The 20,991-nt window shown below is 35.1% G+C and overlaps 2 protein-coding genes across 7 annotated transcripts in view; both read right to left on the minus strand.

Moving 5' to 3' along the window:
* Positions 1–20,360, minus strand: part of LOC127874620 (mitogen-activated protein kinase-binding protein 1-like) — a 126,120-nt gene extending 105,760 nt beyond the window's left edge. For all 4 annotated transcript variants that reach the window (XM_052419073.1, XM_052419072.1, XM_052419071.1 and 1 more), the window contains exons 1-2: positions 20,193–20,360; positions 7,405–7,496 (exon numbers count right to left, since the gene is read on the minus strand). In XM_052419073.1, coding sequence (XP_052275033.1) covers positions 7,405–7,496; positions 20,193–20,273 — 173 coding nt within the window. In that variant the 5' untranslated portion in view covers positions 20,274–20,360. The remainder of the gene's footprint in view (positions 1–7,404; positions 7,497–20,192) is intronic.
* LOC127874621 (pleckstrin homology domain-containing family D member 1-like) overlaps positions 1–20,991 on the minus strand; it is a 121,993-nt gene that overhangs the window by 40,731 nt on the left and 60,271 nt on the right. The gene's annotated exons all lie outside the window — the stretch shown is intronic.

The raw sequence follows: 20,991 nt of genomic DNA on the forward strand, positions 1-20,991 counted from the left end.
GATACACATGCATGCCAAATATCAAGTTGCTATCTTCAATATTGCAAAAGTATTCATAAAATAAGCTATTTGGGCCACATATATTTGACCTCTGACCTTGAAGGATGACCTTGACCTTTCACCACTCAAAATGTGCAGCTCCATGAGATACACATGCATGCCAAATATCAAGTTGCTATCTTCAATATTGCAAAAGTATTCATAAAATGAGCGATTTTGGCCACATATATTTGACCTCTGACCTTGAAGGATGACCTTGACCTTTCACCACTCAAAATGTGCAGCTCCATGAGATACACATGCATGCCATTAATATCAAGTTGCTATATTCAATATAGCAAAAGTTATTGCAAAATGCTAAAGTTGGCGCAAACAGACCAACCAACCAACAGACCAACCAACCAACCAACCAACCAACAGACAGGGAAAAAACAATATGTCCCCCACTACTATAGTGGGGGACATAAAAAGTTCAATAAATTTAATTGGTTAAAATAACTGTAGCAGAGAAGACAGTTTTTTTATGGCAATTTCGGGGTCGATATTGGGCCCCATTCCCCTCAAGAAAGAGTACCGGTATATATTGTTCCCCTATTTTGTAGAAAAAATCCCCTCCAGAATTTTTTTTTTTTTTTAAACTAATGATGAAAAAATCATTTATATATATTTAAAAAAAACGGACAGAGACATTCAGCTGTGAATATTACATTCATACATACATGTGTATTCATATAATAAATATCATACCATATAAAAGAGAGAATTTTTAATTTTCCCCTTTTCCTAAAAAACGACGCGTTTTTCCCCTTTGGACGGGCCCCGCCACCATTCCCCTATAGGTGAAAAAAACACAGGAAGAACTAGCAAAAATTGAGGCTCTACCATACAGTACATGTAGGATACATTAATGTTAATCTATATAATGACTGATATATGAACACAAAGTCATTGTTGGAAACAGCTGCATATAAACTTTACAATGAATGTGGATGTAAGTACAAATCTATCAGGGGCTTCATAATACATTTGATATGCATGCAAAAACAGATAACATAGTTTAATGTTTCAATTATCAAAACATTCCATATTTGTGACATTTCATATTGAAAATGTTGTTGAATACACCAACAGATGTTTGAAAACAATAACATGTTTATTGTTATGCTTCAAAGCAACACCGACCAGAGGTTTTATACGTAGGCAGAGATTGAAATTATTGTCATAAGTAGATTAGAGGCTAATACGATTATAATTGACTTCAAACAATGTCTGGTAAACAATAAAACTGTTAAAAGTTTTAAAAGACTATTGCTGTCTTAATCCAATATAAATGCCATAAAACAAAATAATTGCTTTAAAGTAAACCCTTTGACACTTTGAAACACCATGCCCAAGAATACTGAGATAGTGCTCCAGCTAGGATTTGAAAAAGGCAGGGGGGGGGGGGGGCTATTTTGTCAAAAGGGCACTTTCAACGCACAGCATTTTGTCAAAAGGGCACTTTCGGGAGTATCTGGAGTATCTGGAACGCTCCCTGTTGCATATTAATTTTATGTAATTACTTATTGTTAGAATATATTATTCCAAAATTTTTATTAAACCATGCAAATAAAATGTCAACAATGAGGAATTAAATTAATAACAATGTATTTAGAGATTTAACAAGAGCACCGCATAACGGGTGCCACGCTCGGCTGCAGGTGCAGTTTTGAATAGATGAAAGCTTGTCAGAATTTATTTTTAAAAATTTAGAGGTCACAGTGACCTTGACCTTTGACCTAGTGACCCAAAAATGGGTGTGGCATGTAGAACTCATCAAGGTGCATCTACATATAAAGTTTCAAAGTTGTAGGTTGAAGCACTTTGATTTTAGAGCCAATGTTCAAAACCTTGACAAAATGTTAAGGTTTTAGCACGACGCAGACGGCGGACGACACGACAACGGACACGACACAACGAGCTGGCTATGACAATACCTCGGGTTTTCTCTGAAAAACAGCCCAGCTAAAAATTATCATATGTAAAAAAACATTTTTTTTTTTTATAATTATTTTTTTTATAAATAAAAGGTCAGGGCGGGGCCGCGGAAGGGCAGGGCGGAGCCTCAGAAGGCAGAGCTCCGGAAGGGCAGGGTGGGGCGCCCTGCCATTAAGGCCTAGCTGGAGCACTGTAAGAAAAACAAAGCCTATTTTACAAAAAACATACTAAGAGTTATGGTTCCTGCAGTTTCACATTGCCAATAATCAATTTTCATGATGTTAAATTTCAATTTGTTTGTAAAGCTATTTCTGTAATGACAGTAAAGCATGCAAAGCTTTTGCATAAACAAACAACAAGCGAAACTGATGGATGCTCTCTGAAAATGTGAAAAATAGCTATCAGAGTGCCTTTAACTCAATCACATTAAAATTAGAATTCAGGTTAGCAGCAACAGTGGCAAGTGAGTGCTGGGTATAACTAATCCTTCTACAAGTAGTTCAAGAATCAATCATAGCCTGGGTACTCATGCCCTTTAATTTAACCCTTTGCATGCTGGGAAATTTGTCGTCTGCTAAAATGTTGTCTGCTGAATTTCTAAAATTAGCATTTTCTTGGATTTTTTTCAAAGAATACTATAAAAATAGCAAACAGTTTGGATCCTGATGAGACACCATGTTCTGTGGTGTCTCATCTGGATCCAAACTGTTTGCAAAGGCCTTCAAAATTCGGTTCCAGCACTGAAAGAGTTAAATTCCTGCATTGATTAAATACACATATATAAAGGTAATATTATAAGATGCATTGTGAACATTACTTAAGTAAGTAAATGTATGTCATGTTAAGTTAAATTTCCAATCAAAAGATTTATAAATGAAATCAGTTGCATGTATTTGCCAATCAGATGGAACCAAAGATACAGAGTACAACTTAGATAAACATTGTGTTTTTGCCCCTCTGTTGACAGGTGCACTGATACCAGAGAAAGTGTAGACACTTATGGCCACCCCATACCAGGTTGGCTCCAGATGTGCACCATGTTCACCTGTCAGCCAACAGATAACCCACTTAACAGAACTATTAAGAACATTCAGGTGAAAATATTCCAGAAAAAAAAGTTGACTGGCTGGAGCCAGGGTAATGGAGGGTTTCCTGCAAACAATTTAGTAGCCACTTGACACATACAAGTTTCCTTTGCAAAAGCTAGATTTACGAACTCTAGCACTTAAATTGGATTAACTTGGATTTTGAAAATTTGTGTTCAATGAAACTGCATCGTGTGGAACATGTATTCAGGCATTTTTATATGGATACAGGGGTTTTTTCTACTAAGAAAGTGACGCCGATATTCGGCGTCTTCCCCTACCAGAATTTTTCCCCTCAAAATACAATTTCCCCACCAAAAATATCATTTTTGCAGCAAAATATAATATTTTCTCTCAATGAATTAGATATGTTTATTTTTCCTTCGGGCATTCGGCAATTATCCAATTTGCACCATGTACAACGATCTCTCTCTCTCTCCAGACGAACACAAAAAATCTGGGAATCCCAGTTATTCTAAATATAGCTCTTAAATAACGTCATGTAAACTGGGCAACTAATCGTAATAATCATGTGACTATTTTACTGGATACCGCTCTTGCGCGAGAAGGGTGTTTCGTCAATTAATTACCGGAAACCAGTCGAATTTTCATCCGGGCAATGTGCAAGCCCAGATATAAACATGAAAACAGAAAAAAATGTCTCACAATTGGCGTTCTTACACAAACAAAATAAAACATTCGGACTCGGAAGATACTGAACGCTTCGAGGTATTTTTTAAGAAAGAATCATCGAAAACCGTTATGACCCGGATTCTGAGGTAATCAACATCAAACATTGTGAAAGTGAAAGTAGAAAAAGGGCAGCTGCCGCTCCTTTCCCTTCCAATACTGTAGCAGATCAAGATTGTCAACCTATTCATCATGAAATTGAAATCACAAAATTGACATCGTCCCCCGGACCCAGTACAGAAATATAGTTGAAAACATTTTCCATAATTAGATCTACACCTGCAACTTTATTAAGGACTTTGACTTTAATACGTGTTAAATGTGTTTAAGAACAAAAAGGACAGAGACATGCCTCTTTTGATGAGTTATAGACATTGAAATGAACAGTTTTGATTTTATTTTTTTCCCCTAATATGTCTCTTTCGCACTCTTTTTTCCCCCTTTCACCCAGCGTCCAGCGTCTTCCCCTTTCTCTAAAAAAAACCCCTGGGATATTTTTAACAAGTGCAAATGCTTATTTTTTTAAAGCATTTATAAATGGCAATACAATTGGTGTGAATGAAAATAATTTTAACAATCTGCAACAGCATGATTTGATGCTGATTTCCAAAATAGAAAAATTAAAATACAGAACCTTTACACTGTTGAGAATGTTTCATGTTGTCTATAAACTGAATAATGATTTGTGGCTGTTGAATCATAATGGTAAATATTTAACAATAATAAACCTTATAAAAGCTGTCTTTTACACTTCTGCTAAAAAGGAATGTGTTAATCTTTTAAAACATTTCAGAGGCTTAAATCTTCTTAAAGCACATCATTACCAATGCTTAAAACTCCCCTATCTTAACACACATGGGTGGGGACATTACAGTAGCAGGGGCAAATCAATTAAAGTGAGATAATGGATTACAAAGGTACTTGCAAGAAACAACTTAAAGTGACAAGAAGACAAGACAAATTACACAGTACATGACATAAGAATGATGGTCACAATGCATGTAACTCAGGCCTGTTCTAAGACGAACACCTAACTTCGCCCCTGGCTAAAACTTGAGCATCTACATGCACCTTACATAATGATACTTTTTGTGAGCTGTGCAAGTTATGTGAAATTTAAATTTACTGTATGGCTCTATGAAACATTACTAAGCTAAGCCTGATTGAAAGAAGGCTCACAAATACCGTCTTTATCCTAGTATATATACTCCCAAACTTGGGGATGCATTTATTTCAAAACCCCTGTGCTAACAAATAAAGAGTGGTGTTAATTTGCAAACATTTCATTGCGCAATTGTAAACATTCATAATAGACGCCATGTTTGTTTTTCCCAAATAATACACCCTCAATTATCTTGCAGGCTGAAAGAGCTATAGTCAACATAAAAATTAGCAGGTAACTGTAAATATGAAAATGAAAATCAGTGAATAAATTATGAAAAATGTCATTGTGTTTTTTTCAATTTGTATTGACAATTGAAAATGCAAATATATAAAATCACTGTGATTTGTGTGTGTAAACATTGAAAGTTCAAGAGTGTTGAGTTAACATGGAATTACTCCCCCTGCAACATAGGTCTAAAAGTGGGATTGTAGTCAGAATTCATATAACTAAATTTGTTGGCGTTAAATAGCCTTCAATCTATTGCTTGTGTAAAACTTTTTTTTAAGATGAAAATGAAGAATTAGGTTTCAACTCTTCAGGCGACAAAGAGGGGCAATCAAGAAAACAATCTCAGTACACAACAGACTGACACCTACCTGGTCACACATTATATTCTTGAAAAAAATGTCTTCACATATCATGGCCTATGCCATTATCACACTGTACTGTGTCATCAACAGGCATTTTACAAAAAAACATAAAAAAAACTTTTATTTTGTGTCATTTGACATTTAAAACTGAAAGAACAGATTTTACAATCAAAATCATTGACTTTTAAATATTAACAATAAGGCCTAAAAGTCTTGTTTCCAATACCTACCGACCCACAATTTTTGGGGCATGTAACCAGAAACATACCTTTTTTTAGGCCTAAGAAAAACACATTTGTTTTATTAGCTTTCATGCCAAGTTACCTATATATATTTTTATTGGTCCATAAAATAAAACATCATTTATTCACTGCTCAACCTTTGGCAGACACAAAATTAGGGAGAGAGGGGCGCTATTTTTTGTCTTCACAATTATTCTATTACAAAAATGTATTGGTAGGTATGCACCTTAACCTTCCTCTACTCAAACACAATTATATTTTTATTAATATGCCTGCAGGTTAACTTCATGTCTATCAATTATCAGAATAAATTTAAGATTGAAACTGACATGCACTAGTAATTCTACACACATGTAACATGGTCTTCCTTTAAATATACCCTGGTGATAAATAGATCAGGGTTTTTTTCCACTTTTTGGGAAGATAGCCCATGGCTTTGGAATTGGGAATTTTATCGGCATTTTCATGAAATTGGGAAAATAAATTCATGAGCCTTTTTTTCCACACGAAAAGTCCACTGATTAGGGAAATAATAAATTTGACATAACTCTTTACAATTATTCAAATTAAAAGAACAAAATCATATAATTTACTTTGTTAGATGTGATTGAATTAAAATTGAGATAAAATATGCATTAGACACTTCTTTCTAAAAAAACATTTTTTTTTTTTTTTTTTTGTAAATTGGGAATTTTTTGCCACATTTTGGGAAAAAAGTATACTTTTTGGGATTGAGAACATAGCCGAATATCGGCTATAAAATCAGGCCAAAAAAAAACCTGTAGATACACACACACACTAAAGGTGCAATAAAGAAAAATAATGGTTACCACTTAGGCAACTCCTAATTTCTTACAACAACATCATCTGTGGGAGTAAATCTTTTTTGTGCAACCACAGTGATAGCTGCTTTCAAAGATCAAAGATAGGCAATTTGAAATCACAGTGTTACATTCACACCTTTGTGAGACCATCAATAAGACATCTTATGTCTCCCCCAATAAAGATGTTATGAGAAATTAATGGGCTTTTTATAGCTGAACACTAAGACTGGCCTATAATAATTACAATTTTAACAAGACTTTTTCCAAGCAATATAGTCCCCTACCGGCTCTACCATTGTCAGAAATTCCACTGTTGTCAGAATTGTTGTTGTTGCCATAGCAACCAGAATTTTTGACGTAGAAACAAAATGAAATGACATGCATAATATTGCCATCTATCTATGCTTTAAGTTTCATGAAAAAATATTAAGAACTTTTAAAGTTATCGCAGGATCCAGAAAACCACCATTTTCAGCAGTATTTCTAGTCTATTTGTCGCCATAGCAACCAAAATTTTTGACGTAGGAACAAAATGAAATGACATGCATAATGTCCATATTGCCATCTATCCATGTTTCAAGTCTCATGAAAAAATATTAAGAACTTTTAAAGTTATCGCAGGATCCAGAAAAGTGTGACTGACTGACAGACTGACTGACAGACGAATCGCAAACCATAAGTCCCCTTCGGTGAAACCGGTAGCGGACACTAAGACTAAGCCTATTCGCACAGTCCTTTCAAATTTTCAGATGGGAACTCTTTTTTCCCAAATGGGCCAGGAAAACCCTGGACTTGTTGATATGTGCAATATCACACCTTACATATACTCACCCTGCTGGGTAGGCAAGCAGTCCCGTGTTGGGGTCACATGCAAGGGTCGCATTGCTAGAAACTGTCAGGCCCAGCACTCGCTCAAGTACCACCTGAAATGCAGGCAAAAGAAAACAATATTATAAATATTTTAGGCTTACTTAAGTGCTCATAAAAAGCAATCATGGTAACCTGAAGTCCAGCGCAGTGTCATTAACTATTTTGCTTGTTACCTTTCTAGAGGACATATTCACCCAATTTTGATGAAACTTACACCAGAATATTTATCTTGGCTATTAATTAGGCGAGTTTGAATCTGTATCACATGTGCCCAAAAACTAGGTCACCATGTCAAATCTTAAAAAACACCAACACCTTGATACCAAACTAGTATGACTCAATCTTGATGCAAATTGGTCAGAATTGTCAACTTGACAATTGCTAGGCCACGTTTGAATCTGGGCCATGTTCATCCAAAATCAAGGTCACATCGTCAACTCTTAGAAAAACCTTGTTACCATTAAAGAGGCACCATATTTGACTCAATAATGATAAAACTTTACAGAATGTTTATCTTGACAATATACAAAGCTATACTGGCTTACATTTGTCTTAAAACTATGTCACTAGGTCATATCATAGAGCAATCTTGTAACCACTCTACAAGCTTTATTTAAGACTCGGTGAAACTTTGCTAGAATGTTTATCTTGACAATTTATAGGCCAAGTTTGAATCCGGGCAACATGTGTCCAAAAGTTTACCAGGTCGTATTTCAGAGAATACCTTTTAACCACTCTAGAAGCCACATTTATGACTCAAGTTTTATAAAAACCAATTGGTAAGAATGCTTATCTTTTTGATTGATTGAACTGAAAAATAATAACTATGCAGGGTTGTCATTATGATTGTAAACAAAGGATTATTTTGGAAAAGTAACCGATTCGGCCAGGGGTCAAGGGGACCACCTAGGCCCCGTTGTAGGTCCAGGGCAAGGCCCTGGTAGGGGGGTCAGGGGAAGCCCCCGACCGAAAATGAATTCTAGACATTTTAGGGACAAAATATTGCTATTCTCATAGTATAAAAAGTTCAAATGAGGTCGAAAAAGAATAGAAAATTTTAAGATTCTCACATTTTTTGTATACTGTACATTGTAAAAACATATTATATTGATAGATCTTTGCATGTTCCAATTCTATCCATTACCCAATAATCCAGTATTATTACGATTTCTTTTTTTTCAAAACCAAATTACGGCCAATATCGACGATGAATGTCGTCCGCCATTTAACGCAAGTGCATATACAAATTGAATTGTGGGATTGGGAAATTCCCATTTAAAATATGTGTGAATCACGTGACGCGATTTGAGAGCATTGAGAACCGTTTATATTTAGTAATTACAACAAATCAACGACTCAATCTACTCAATCTAAACTGTTACATGTACCTCCTTTAAGAAAAGTTTGCGAAAGTGAAAGTAAATATCTGAGAATAAAAACGCGTCTTTCTTTAAATTTTACCGAGTACTTTTCATACCAGATTGTGATATAACTTGTCAGGTCATTCATGCATGTAGACCTATATGTATGCATAGTTTGGCAATCTCAAAACACGTTATTTACCTACATGTGTACTTATTACATTATATGTTATGACCATTTGTATAACAAAATGCATTATTTAATTGAAGTATTTTTAAATGCGTATAACTAAATGTGTTATCCGAAATCATTTTCAGATTTCATTATTCATGGAAAAAATAAGAAAATTCTAGCAACAGAGACACATATATCTCGTGTTTTTCATGTACAGATGATAATCATGCCGAAATTAGACTTCATGTATAACATCACATAATTCTTCCTCGGGGAAAGTGTGGACTTTATTATTTAGATGCTGAATAACATCTTTGTAGCGCAGAGGTCACTAATATATTTTATTTTGGTAGAAAATCGAAGAGCATTTTATAATATGTGGAAACTTTTTCTCTAACTAAAAAAACTAGTAAATTACGCTCTACATTACTACATTCGTTGAGATACGGTCAGTAATAATCTGTGAAATGTACAGCTATTTGATACAGTTTCACGTGGGGTCGGCATGTATTCGGCTGCCTGTGCGCTGATTGGTTGACGTGCTTATCAAGAAGAATTTTATTGACAGCTAGAAAAATCAATATTGGTCACTCGCTGAGAAATTCATTGAAAACAGTAGCTCTTAGGCGGAGTTAACGGACTGACTGAATGACCGGGTGTCGCTCTACTATACTACGGTTATTCCTTGTCAATTATTGTCGGTTTGCATGATCAAAACTTCTGATCGCAATTTTAAAGATTCGGGAAAAACAACCGATTTTCTGTAGAGCTGTAACGATTCACCCATCATTTGATTCGATTCGATTTAGATACCAAATGGTCCGATTCGATTATTTTCGATTCGTTTCAAATTAAACTATTTGCTGCTTATTTGCAAACTATTTCATGTTTGGTTTGTCCAGGGCAAGAATTAATATGTTTGGTATTTGTTATTGACTTATTATGTTGTACATTTAAAGTGTTTATTTTTTTTTATATACAATTTAAAATTTAGAAACGCAACACTGTTTTATAAGAAGCAAATTTATTGAATAAAACTTCCTGTTGAGTTATTCTTAAATAACATAAAATGCATAATGTATCACATCTGAAACATCAACCAGGTGTTTTCTCTTTAAATGTTGCCTAAAATTTGTAGTGCTCCTAGATATAATGTAACTTACGCCAAAAAACACGTTTTGACAGTTGCCTTTTCATCAGAACCTTCGCGAAACCCGAAATGTTCCCATATTTTTGATTTTAATTTCGACGGTGCATCTTTAACGCGGTTAAAGAAGCCATTTTACCAGCTGATGTAATGCTCATCATGTTATTCATTTATTCATTGGATGCCATATCTGCTACTGACCAATCACAAGGCGTATTATAAATGACAAGAAAGTTTAGATGACGGATTTGAAAAGTAAGGTTTAAAATGCGGATAAATCGGGATTGCAGTGAATCGAATTGAAATTGTCCGTTTTGGTATCGAAATCGAATCGGCGGCGTTGAACCGGTTTTTCTATGCATCGAACCGAATCGTTACAGCTCTAATTTTCTGGCGATTTTAACCGATGAATTCGATAGGCAATCGGTTAATAATGACAACCCTGACTATGTTGACAATATCAAGGCCAAGTATGAATCTGAGTCACATGCATATAAAAACAAGGTCACCAGAATAAATATTAACCCTTTCAGTGCGGGAACCGAGTTTTAAAGGCCTTTGCAAACAGTTTGGATCCAGATGAGACGCCACAGAACGTGGCGTCTCATCAGGATCCAAACTGTTTGCTATTCTGATAGTATTCTTTGAAAAAAATCGAAGAAAATGCTAATTTTAGAACTTCAGCAGACGACAATTTAGCAGACGACAAATTTCCCAGCATGCAAAGGGTTAAGGAAAACATTATATTAACTCTAGAGGCCACATTTTTTATGACTCAACCTTGATCAAACATGGTAACACTATTTATATTGAGAACATGAATGCCTCCTTTTAATATGGGTCATAATAGTATAAAGTTAAACAAGAAATATCTTTAAAAAAGATATACGGCGTTGATTGTGGTCGATGTTTATGAACGATCAAAAGTTATCTCTATGAGATAAAAAGTAGCGGATGCTTTTTTTCTGCGCAGTTCTTAGCTACATCATAAGCAAATCAATTACGGGGTGTTGCGCCAGATTTCGTGGCTTATTTTGCTTTATGTGATATTATTACTCAGATATCTATATTTACAGTACAGCCAAAGCGGCACAAACATAATCCGCGGCTACGCCACGGCCAGATTATTAGTCCGCGGCGGCCGAATCGTGTGTTCACGCGGCGTATCGCCGTGACACTCGGCATCGATCCGCGCAACGACGCCGAGTCTGTATTAACCTCGCGTGCTTTCGCGGAGTAAATCCGCCGCATACGTACGCGGCGGATCGAGTGAAAAGATATCCACCTACATGTACATACATGTATGTGTAGCGTAGAATTAATTACGCGCAACTGTTTATGTTTCGTTCGATTATCATTATTATATTTGTAATCCGAAACACACTTCAGAATTTTAATGCTAACGCGTCCTTTGGCAAACTCTAGCGTCAAATAAACAGTGCTAAAATATCCTTTGTTTCATAAAAAGCGCGCGAAAATTATGCAGACATGTAGAACGCCGTTTGGATAGTTTGGGTGTATTTTGTGTTGTATAAATACATGAACATCACGTCAGGCGTAAATCGCGTGTTCAGTGGAGAAAAAAAACGCCCCGATTAGACGTTATTTCATCATCTCTATAAATAGTAACAAATGCCCAAATGTATTTGATACTTAAGGAAATATCGAGAATGTTTGTGTATCGTAAATATTTACCAGCATTTGCTTTAAAACTGGAATATACGGGATTATCGGGTAATTAGTAGCGATATTAACTGTATAATATGAACAAAATAAAACGTGTTTATATACGCATATTCAAACAATAGTTGTAATAAGCTGATAATTAACAAAACTACAAATACGTCGTCACCGTCTTGATTATTGATGTGGCTTCAAACTGCTATTTTTCTCAGCTAAAATATAATAGCGGAATCAACATGCAATTAATTTATAAATCCACCATATGCTGGAGCCTTGACCACTTGTATGTGCGAAAACATAATTACGTGACCTTGTTTATGTGTGAAATACATACGCTACGGGCGGGAAACAAACTTAATAATTGGCCAGACACATTAACTATGCTTACATGTATATGCTAATACAATCCGCGCACAATAAATTTATTATGATTTTAATTATTATTATAATTGTTTTTTCAAATTTTGTTAACTACATGTAACTAATAATTTTAAAAAAAAAAATTTCATGATCGCATCGACTCGGCATCATGTCGCGGACCGCGGCATGCCTCGGCGGACAGATGCGAAGTTTCGCGGCGAAATGCGACTTGCCGCCGCATACTGACGCAGTTTCAACGACTGACGCGGCATCGACTCGTTTCGCCTTGTCGCCGCGGATCGCGAAATACGTTTGTTCCGCTTTGGCTGTACTGTACAGAATAGAAAAACACAAGAAACATGAAAATAAACGAGTGCATATAGGTCAGCCGGCAATACTCGAATCTTATTTAATTGCATAATTATAGTATAGCGAATTATTGTGCTCATGCTTAATAAACTGGTCTAAATGGATAAATATTTCTAATTAATTTTATCAAAATTGGTCCTTATCATGCAAATGTTGAAACCATATTAAAAATCGATGATTGACATACCACAATAATATCGCCGAATATCTTTATTTAGTATCTTGCTGATCAAAACAGACTTCAAGTGCACAAAGTTTACGAGACGGCGTTTATATAAAGATTTCTGCAACTGACCGCAAACTGACCTTGATACCTTGCGGATTGGAATGCAATGCATTACAGTCACTACGTTATTGTCAGTAAGACCGGTGTAACACAATGATCGCAACCCCTTCTGCGAACTCCGGTGATGAACTGTATATAAACTCTGACTTTCACAAATGGCCGCGAATTGACCCGAAACCTTGCGGGTTGAAATGCAATGCAAGTAAGTACTAAATATGACAACATAGCCTTTAGTATAAACGCTTTTGCGCTGGTAATTCTCTGAAAATAAAAGGTGAACGCACAAACTGTATTTATGTCGAAAATTGATTGTAAAACTGTTCTATCTATTGAGCCTTTGCATTAGAGATAAAATTGTTTCATGCAGTAAAACAGTGTTACAAAGACGCGGATATGTTTCCAATGTTCTGGTGTTATACTCAAATCAGCCAATGGAATAAATGAAGTGTATTCATTCGTACCTAGCCGCGGGAAATTTTATTTGAGTATTATTGGACACTTACAAAGGTCAAGTCAGGGTGAAAAGCTGGCTTAATACAGCTTACGCCGAAAAACTGAGTCACCAGGTCAAATCCTCAACCATTGTTGTAATTTCTACTCAGTTGAGCTCTTTAGGCCATCAGGGCCCTCTTGTGTTAAGCACAATGTAATTATAATCTGTATAACTCAATAAATCTATGAGGTACCATAGACATGATAATATAATTATATAACATTGAAATTTCTTAAATTGGTTACATAAAACACATTTATCTAATATGAACCCTTGATAAGAAGACACTCTAACTAAAATGTTTCTGCTGTACATGTATAATTAGTTTGATTGCACAACAATGTCAAACATTAACAATACACAGTGTATATTTTTCTAATTTTGGGAATGGAGCTTAGGTCATAATGGGTTTAGGTAAAATCATGTCAAGTAGGAAATTATATAACATTTTGAATGATGAAATATAAAATAAATATCACATAATTTTACATTAAATATGTTACAGTTCAACATAACTGGATATGTAGATGAACTGGCATTTACATTAATTTATTTTAATTTTTTGTTAGGGGGATGGGGGCATTTTAATTGGGAATTTTAGGCTGTCATCTTTGAACAATTTTCAGTTATGAGATTTACAGCCCCAAACTTGAAATCATTATTATAGCAGACATTTAGTTTCTGTTTTGCAAGTTACACAAGCCAACATAAACCTATTTTAAGTTCTTGTTATTTTCATGACAACGCAGTAAATTTAGATACATGTAGTGTTTAAACTTACTTTTTGCAGTTGTAACAGCTGATAGAGATAAGGCTTGTTTTAATATAAAATATTGCCTGTCAAGTGTCATATTTCAAAATAATAAAATTGGTAAAACAATTATTATTAGAGCTTTATCACAACTCAATAAAAACCCTGCAGTACTTTGTCATCTATGATCAACGGCAGATAATTGAGGCATGTAAGGATCACTAGGGATGATTGTTTTCACACATCTTAATGATGATGACATTTTTTTAGTTTTAGTATAATCTCCAGGGCTTTTTCCCTCTTCCAACGAGGTCCTTATATTGGCCCTTTCCCAAAGCAAAAGGCCCCTTCCCAAAGAGAATTTATTTCATTTTCCCTAATGACCTTGACCTTTCACCACTCAAAATGTGCAGCTCCATGAGATACACATGAATGCCAAACATCAAGTTGCTATCTTCAGTATTGCAAAAGTTATGGGCAATGTTGTATTGTATTGTATTTCTTTTGACCTTGCGGTCAAGGATAACCCATTAAGTGCAAGCTCTTATTTTCAATGGGGTCCTTTGGTTTTTGCTTAAGAGACAGCAAGCAGAAGAGACAGTATTGAGATACAAGGAATCCGGGTGCGATACCCTAGCTCTTTGCGAATAAATCCCTTGGTTCTTTTACGTGCTCAGTGTATAGCACTGATACAAGCGAGAATTACTTGGGTTTCATACCAGTACATCTCTAGTTGTATGGGAAACACTTGAAGCATTTCTGAAATTTCCAGTGCCCCGGCCAGGAATTGAACCGGGGACCTCTGGAATGGTAGACCAGTGTGTTACCACTAGAACACCGCACCACCCTGTTTAAGTTTTCGGACGGACAGACAGACAGACGGAAGGTCTGACAAACAGTTCAAATGCTATATGCCATCCTACCGGGCCATTATGAAAAACTATGCACAACAAGAAACTGGCGAAAAGTTACTAGACATCTGTAGCTCTTCACATGAAAAGGATATCAAAGTCAGTGACACAACCAATGCAAAATTTCAATGAAAGTTTAAAACTGTCCAAAACCCCCTAAACGCTGTCACCAATGACAATGAATTGTGCATTATTCTGTCAAGTTAGCACATAATTTAAGGTAATGCATACAGCTGGGTAATTCAACCGCAATGTTATTGATCACATATAAAATATGTCACATTTATGAGCATGCTAATCTTGTACAAGAATCGCTCTCAATAGACTCCACACCATAGATAGTCAGCATGTGTGGCAATATTTGTATTTGCCAGATTATCTAAACCAATAAGCCATTATTAGCCTGATAGCACTCATTCAGAGTCCAAAATTCCACTATTTATCATATTTAGCCTATTAATAATATGGGATCTAAATAACCAAAGCCTTATCATAGCTCAGTGCTCCCCAATGGCAAATTCTTCGCCAATGTTTACATTTTGGAACATTGGCCCGGTGTGAATAGCAAATCTCAGGAACAATGTGTTTATCAACTGTTACATCAGGTTCATAAAATCAGCTCTGTACCACATTAACATGCCCATAAAGGAACTGAAATTTGAAACACTCTAATAACCTCAGAAAATGCATTGTGTTCAAATTCTCATTTGACATTAAATGGCTTAATTATGGACCAAACTACAAGATCTGAAACTCATAAAACAACTTAAAAACTGACTCACACTTTTTTATGGCAAGTTTACAACATTTTTTTTACAAACTTTAAGATTAAAGACTAAACTACAAGTGAAGACAATAAACCATTGTTATGCGACTATGTCTCTGCCTTAAAATGACGGGTCACATTGTTAAGTATTGCAAAAATGTGAAAATAACAATTATTTAACTAATTACATGCAAGTTAGTGGTTAATCTAAGGATTGAGCGAATTTCGCAGGGGTGCCTCTGCCATTTGCCAAATTATTCAAGGGCTACAATTCACCAAGTTGGTGTTATATTCTGATATCAATTTTTCTTTCATAAATACAAATAGAAAAGCCAAATAAAGACGAATTTTACCAAACAAATAAATTCAGCTAAATTAAGGACATTATAAGGAAGGGGAAATTCTTCAAAGCAGACTGGCAAGCTTTTCAACTCAATAATATTACTTCTTAATGTTTTGAAACATTAAAAATTAAATTTTGTGTTTCCGAAAAAAGTTGTCCAAAATACTAGCTACTTCCGTAAAAAAAGTAAAGCAAATGATCACTTAATTCTTTTCTAACTTGAAAGAAATAGCTACAAAAATACATTTGTTTCAATAAAATGTGTTTAACAACTCCCCCCCCCCCCCCCCCCAGCAGTCTGCATAATTATGTAAGTTATTCTTCCCTTTGTAATCATAAAACAGAACAGCATTCATTAGCACAATGCAGCAAGGCTGTCAAAAGCAGTCAATGGATACACATGTTATATAAGATACGTTTTTCAAATTCAAGCACTAACATGGCTCTATTAAATCTGGAAACAAACTGGTCAGCTTACAGGTCCTTTATCTGTTCTTAGGCCAAAAAAATTATTAAAATGATTTTCGGATTTTTTTTCTAAAAGTGTCAGGTAGGAGGACGGAAAAAAAGAAAAAGATGGGTGACCAAATATGCACTCATTTTAAAAATGTTATGGTATGGTATCCCGCCTTCCTACTTATTCCATTAAGAGCGAGAAGATGCCCTGCAATTCAAAACCAGCTATCCTTACACACACTTGTTCAGGTTAACAGGTCACCAACCTGTGTTCACATCATTTAAATCAAAAGTGGGTGGATAATGTTTATGCAGATTAACATTTAAATGGCTGGTGCAGGGTAATGTAAACAAACTGGGTTATTTCAGCCAGAAATCCTCTGATCTGATCTCATCATTTGTAAAATCGTTCTGAAACACTCACACTGGCTAATCAGGTAAATAGTAATAGAAACATTTAAATGACAGGGAAGTGGAACTTTTTGGCATATGTTATTGTGAAAGGAGGAGTTGCAAAGCTGATTTTATCTAAGAACACTATTAATGCTTCAATCAATACATAATTTAAAAATAACTCTATAATATATCACAGTGCTTTCCAGAATTTTTTTTCAGACAACCCAGACTGTTAGGGGTAGCTTATGGAGGGCAGCCACCTCCATATGTTATTTTTTTTAAACGTTTATTTATGTCATTTCATGAGTTATGACTCTTCAACAAAATATTTTAAACAAGAGATGTGTTTGTCAGAAACACAATGCCCCCTAATGCACCGCTTTTTTTTTACCTTTGACCTTGAAGGATGACCTTGACCTTTCACCACTCAAAATGTGCAGCTTCATGAGAAATACATGCATGCCAAATATCAAGTTGCTATGTTCAATATTTCAAAAGTTATAGCAAAACTTTACTGTACACAGGGCTTACTCTGCTATTCGCCAAATTAGCCAATTGCTACAAATTGAACTATATGGCTAAAGAAAATTATATTTGGCTACAACTTTTTCTTCATTAAAACTTAAAAAATAGCCAAAAATAGAAGAATTTTGCCAAAACAATGCGAATTTGGCTAAAGACATTTTATCGCCAGGGGAAGCCCTGGGTTTTGGGACAGAATAACAGACAGAAAGAAAAACAGAAAGAAAGACAGGCCAAAAACAATATACCCCCGAACTATCGCTCCGGGGGCATAAAAAACAGCTACAGGTATAAAGTCATTTATAACCCATTGTCTATTATTAGATAAAGTCACTTTCATGCATAGAAACTCATACAGGTGTTTTTTTTACCTTATATAACACCAAACTACAGGGCCCTCAATCTGTAAAATTCACGGCCGAAATTCAGCCGCATTCCCCCACCTGAAAAGTATACTCTTTTCCCCTTTTGGGGGAAAAATTCCCCCTAAAATTTTTTTTTTTTAAATAGATAGATGTGTTTATATTATTATATCTCAATTCAATTTTAATTAAATCTTGTCAAACCTACTTAATTAAGAAAAAAGCAATGAATATAGTGCAAACAATTGTACAAATGTAATAATTATTCATATAATTTTTTTTAAACCTTTAAATATATAAGTTTACCTGGTCCAGTGTAGAAAATAGAAAAACATTGCATAATTAAATTATCTGCTGTTGCCTTGAATTTGTTTTAAAAACAGTAAAATATGTTAAATTTCTAATTTAAGACTTTCATTATTTTCTCCAAAATCCGGCGTTTCTCGGTTTGTTTGTTTTAACCTCAAAACAGGCAAGGCCCTTTCCCCAAAATCAGATTTAAAAAAACCTGCACTTATCACACATGCTCATAATATTTTGTAAATTTTAATAATATGTTATCAAAATAGTTATTTATCAGTTAACGGCTTTTTTGAAATACAAATGTAGAAGAAACACTATTTACTTGAAATTATTTTTCCCAATTGAGCCAGTTTTGCGTTTTTTCCCCAAAATGGGGTTTTTCACGACGCGAAATTCCCAAAATTCCAGTGTGGCGTTTTCCCAACATGGAGCAGAAAAGGCCTGAGTGTTGTGACTGTTGTAGGTGACAAAGCACACAACACCACACACTTATGGCAAATACATCACTCCAGTGTTTTTTTTCCACCATTTTGGGAATGGGGTCGGGTCCCTTTCGCTTGGGAAAATTTGCTGCGTTTTGAATAAAATTGGGAAATAAGTGTTGTTGTTGTTTTGCTAACAAATGCTTCAAATTGAGGATACTAATGTGCCCAGTATTATATTTACTAAGGTTGATCTTATATGAATGCTATTGCAAAATGACAATAAACGATATGAGGTCGATGTAGGACTGCAGGTCTGGTCAGCACAGTGTGTTGCAGGGGCTAAACTGAAGAACAAATGTTGAAGTAGGAACACTGGTTAAAAAGGAGGTCTTTCAAATGTACCATGCCAGAGCTCCAGATAAGGGTCGTATTTTCGTAATTACGAATTATTTTCAAGTCCGTTACGTATTTATTTTAAAATCTTGTCGTACCATTAAGAATTACAAAATCAAGTTACGAATATTATTTTTAAATCGGTTCGTATCGATTTTTATTGAGTTCTTTTCGCGTATTAAAGATCTTTGCGGTGCTTATATAGAATGGTTATCGGGTTTGTTTAACAAAGCGCATTTTTTCCAATAAAAGCGGCGTATATAGTCTATCTGTCAAAAAACAATGGCGACGCCCAGAGAGCGTCCTAAAAAACTGCAGAGCGTCCAAAACACGCTTTTAACATATTGTACGCAAAGTGAGCCGAAGTTAAATGTTTAGAAAGACATTATAGAAAATATCTTATACGATGTTGTATGTTCAGTTGCCGACACAGTCGGAAAAGCTAAACACAAACGCGACACGACGGGTCCAAACTTAAACACACAAAAAACATTGAACGAGTGGAAGGGACAAGTCCCGTGGCTAATCGTTGAAAAGATTGAAGGGGAGACCCGTTTTAAATGTGAAATATGTAAAAATTCATCTAAGGCATGCAATCTAAACACAGTTTGGGCATATGAAGGTATTGGAAAAAAAAATTTGTATAATACTGAAAAGACACTGTTGAACTCGTATAAATAAAGTTGCTAGTATGTTTATTTTGATTTTTTTTTGCATGAAAATAACCATTATTATTTATTTTTAGGTCATTCCGAAAAAATAAGAATTATTTTCCAAAACTTGGTAGTACCGTTAAGAATAAAATTTCAGAGTTAAGAATTCTTTTTGAAAATCTGGTAGTAATTTAAGAATTTCACAAAACCTTATATGGAGCTCTGCATGCATACAAATGTCCATCTAAAATTAAGTAACAATGTGCCAAGTTTCTCTAGAACCCCTATAGCGGTCTTTCAACATTCACCATAAACATCTTAAATTGTCATTTAAAATAACAAACTAAGAGTAAGACTTAACATTTAATTTTATGCAAAATGTCCACCCTTTTAGACTCTCAACCATTCCATTTTAAAATCAGACCGTTCTTGACAAAAATGAGAACCACGTTGTTAATGACAAATTAATTGTTTCAAGAGGAGTCGTTGCATTTTGGTGATGAATGAATGACTCAAATTATCACTCACCTGCCTTACGGCGACGACTAGATGAAAGTGAAAGCACCTGTCACAGAGTAAATATAAAATACTCACTTTCTGGTCTTTGGCAATTATCCGACTTTTTCGTTTCGCTACAGGTGACTTTAAAATTTTCCTTTGAGGTCTACTTTCCATTGTTATCACTTATTTCACATTTTATTCCGCGAAAATGATCAATTAATCCCTGGCGAAATGAACTTGACGTTTACTACGTCGACTTTTTCAAAGTGATCCGAATGAATACATTCGATTCTCATTGGTCGACTATATTCGTAAAAAAAACACCGTACCTTGCACAATAGGCGTTCAGCTACTAAATTGGTGTCCATTCATGTAGTGAGCAAGCGAAACCGACCCTAAACAAAACTGGTCCCAAAATGCGTGTCCCAATATTCTTAACCTATTTTAATGCAGTTGTCTTTTTGCAATATACATTCGATAATAGTTTCATTACGTGAATAGTTGTAAAATATGCTATTTTTACTATCTCATTATAGGCCATGGCATACAGTTATGCTTGATTGGTCATTGTCGGCACGGGTACTACCAGGTACTCTTTAGTCTACTTAAATGTAACCCGGGTATGGAAAATATATTGAAACAAACCCAGGAATTTTAAAGCTACATAGGTCATCGTTGGCTATTTCTTTTTTAAATTAATGTTAATATTTATATCAATATTCTGTTAAATGGCCTCTATATTATCGAAACTCATCTCCAATAAAGCATGTTGAGGCAGGTTTTGTTCAAAGAGAATTTTGATACCTATTCCATACTGCGTTTAATGACATCAGATTAAGGGCGGGAATAAAACTCGGGTACAGTCTAAATTGGCTGGGTATGTGTTAGTATA

This window comes from Dreissena polymorpha, chromosome 3 (assembly GCF_020536995.1).
Source record: "Dreissena polymorpha isolate Duluth1 chromosome 3, UMN_Dpol_1.0, whole genome shotgun sequence".
NCBI classification, from domain to species: domain Eukaryota; kingdom Metazoa; phylum Mollusca; class Bivalvia; order Myida; family Dreissenidae; genus Dreissena; species Dreissena polymorpha.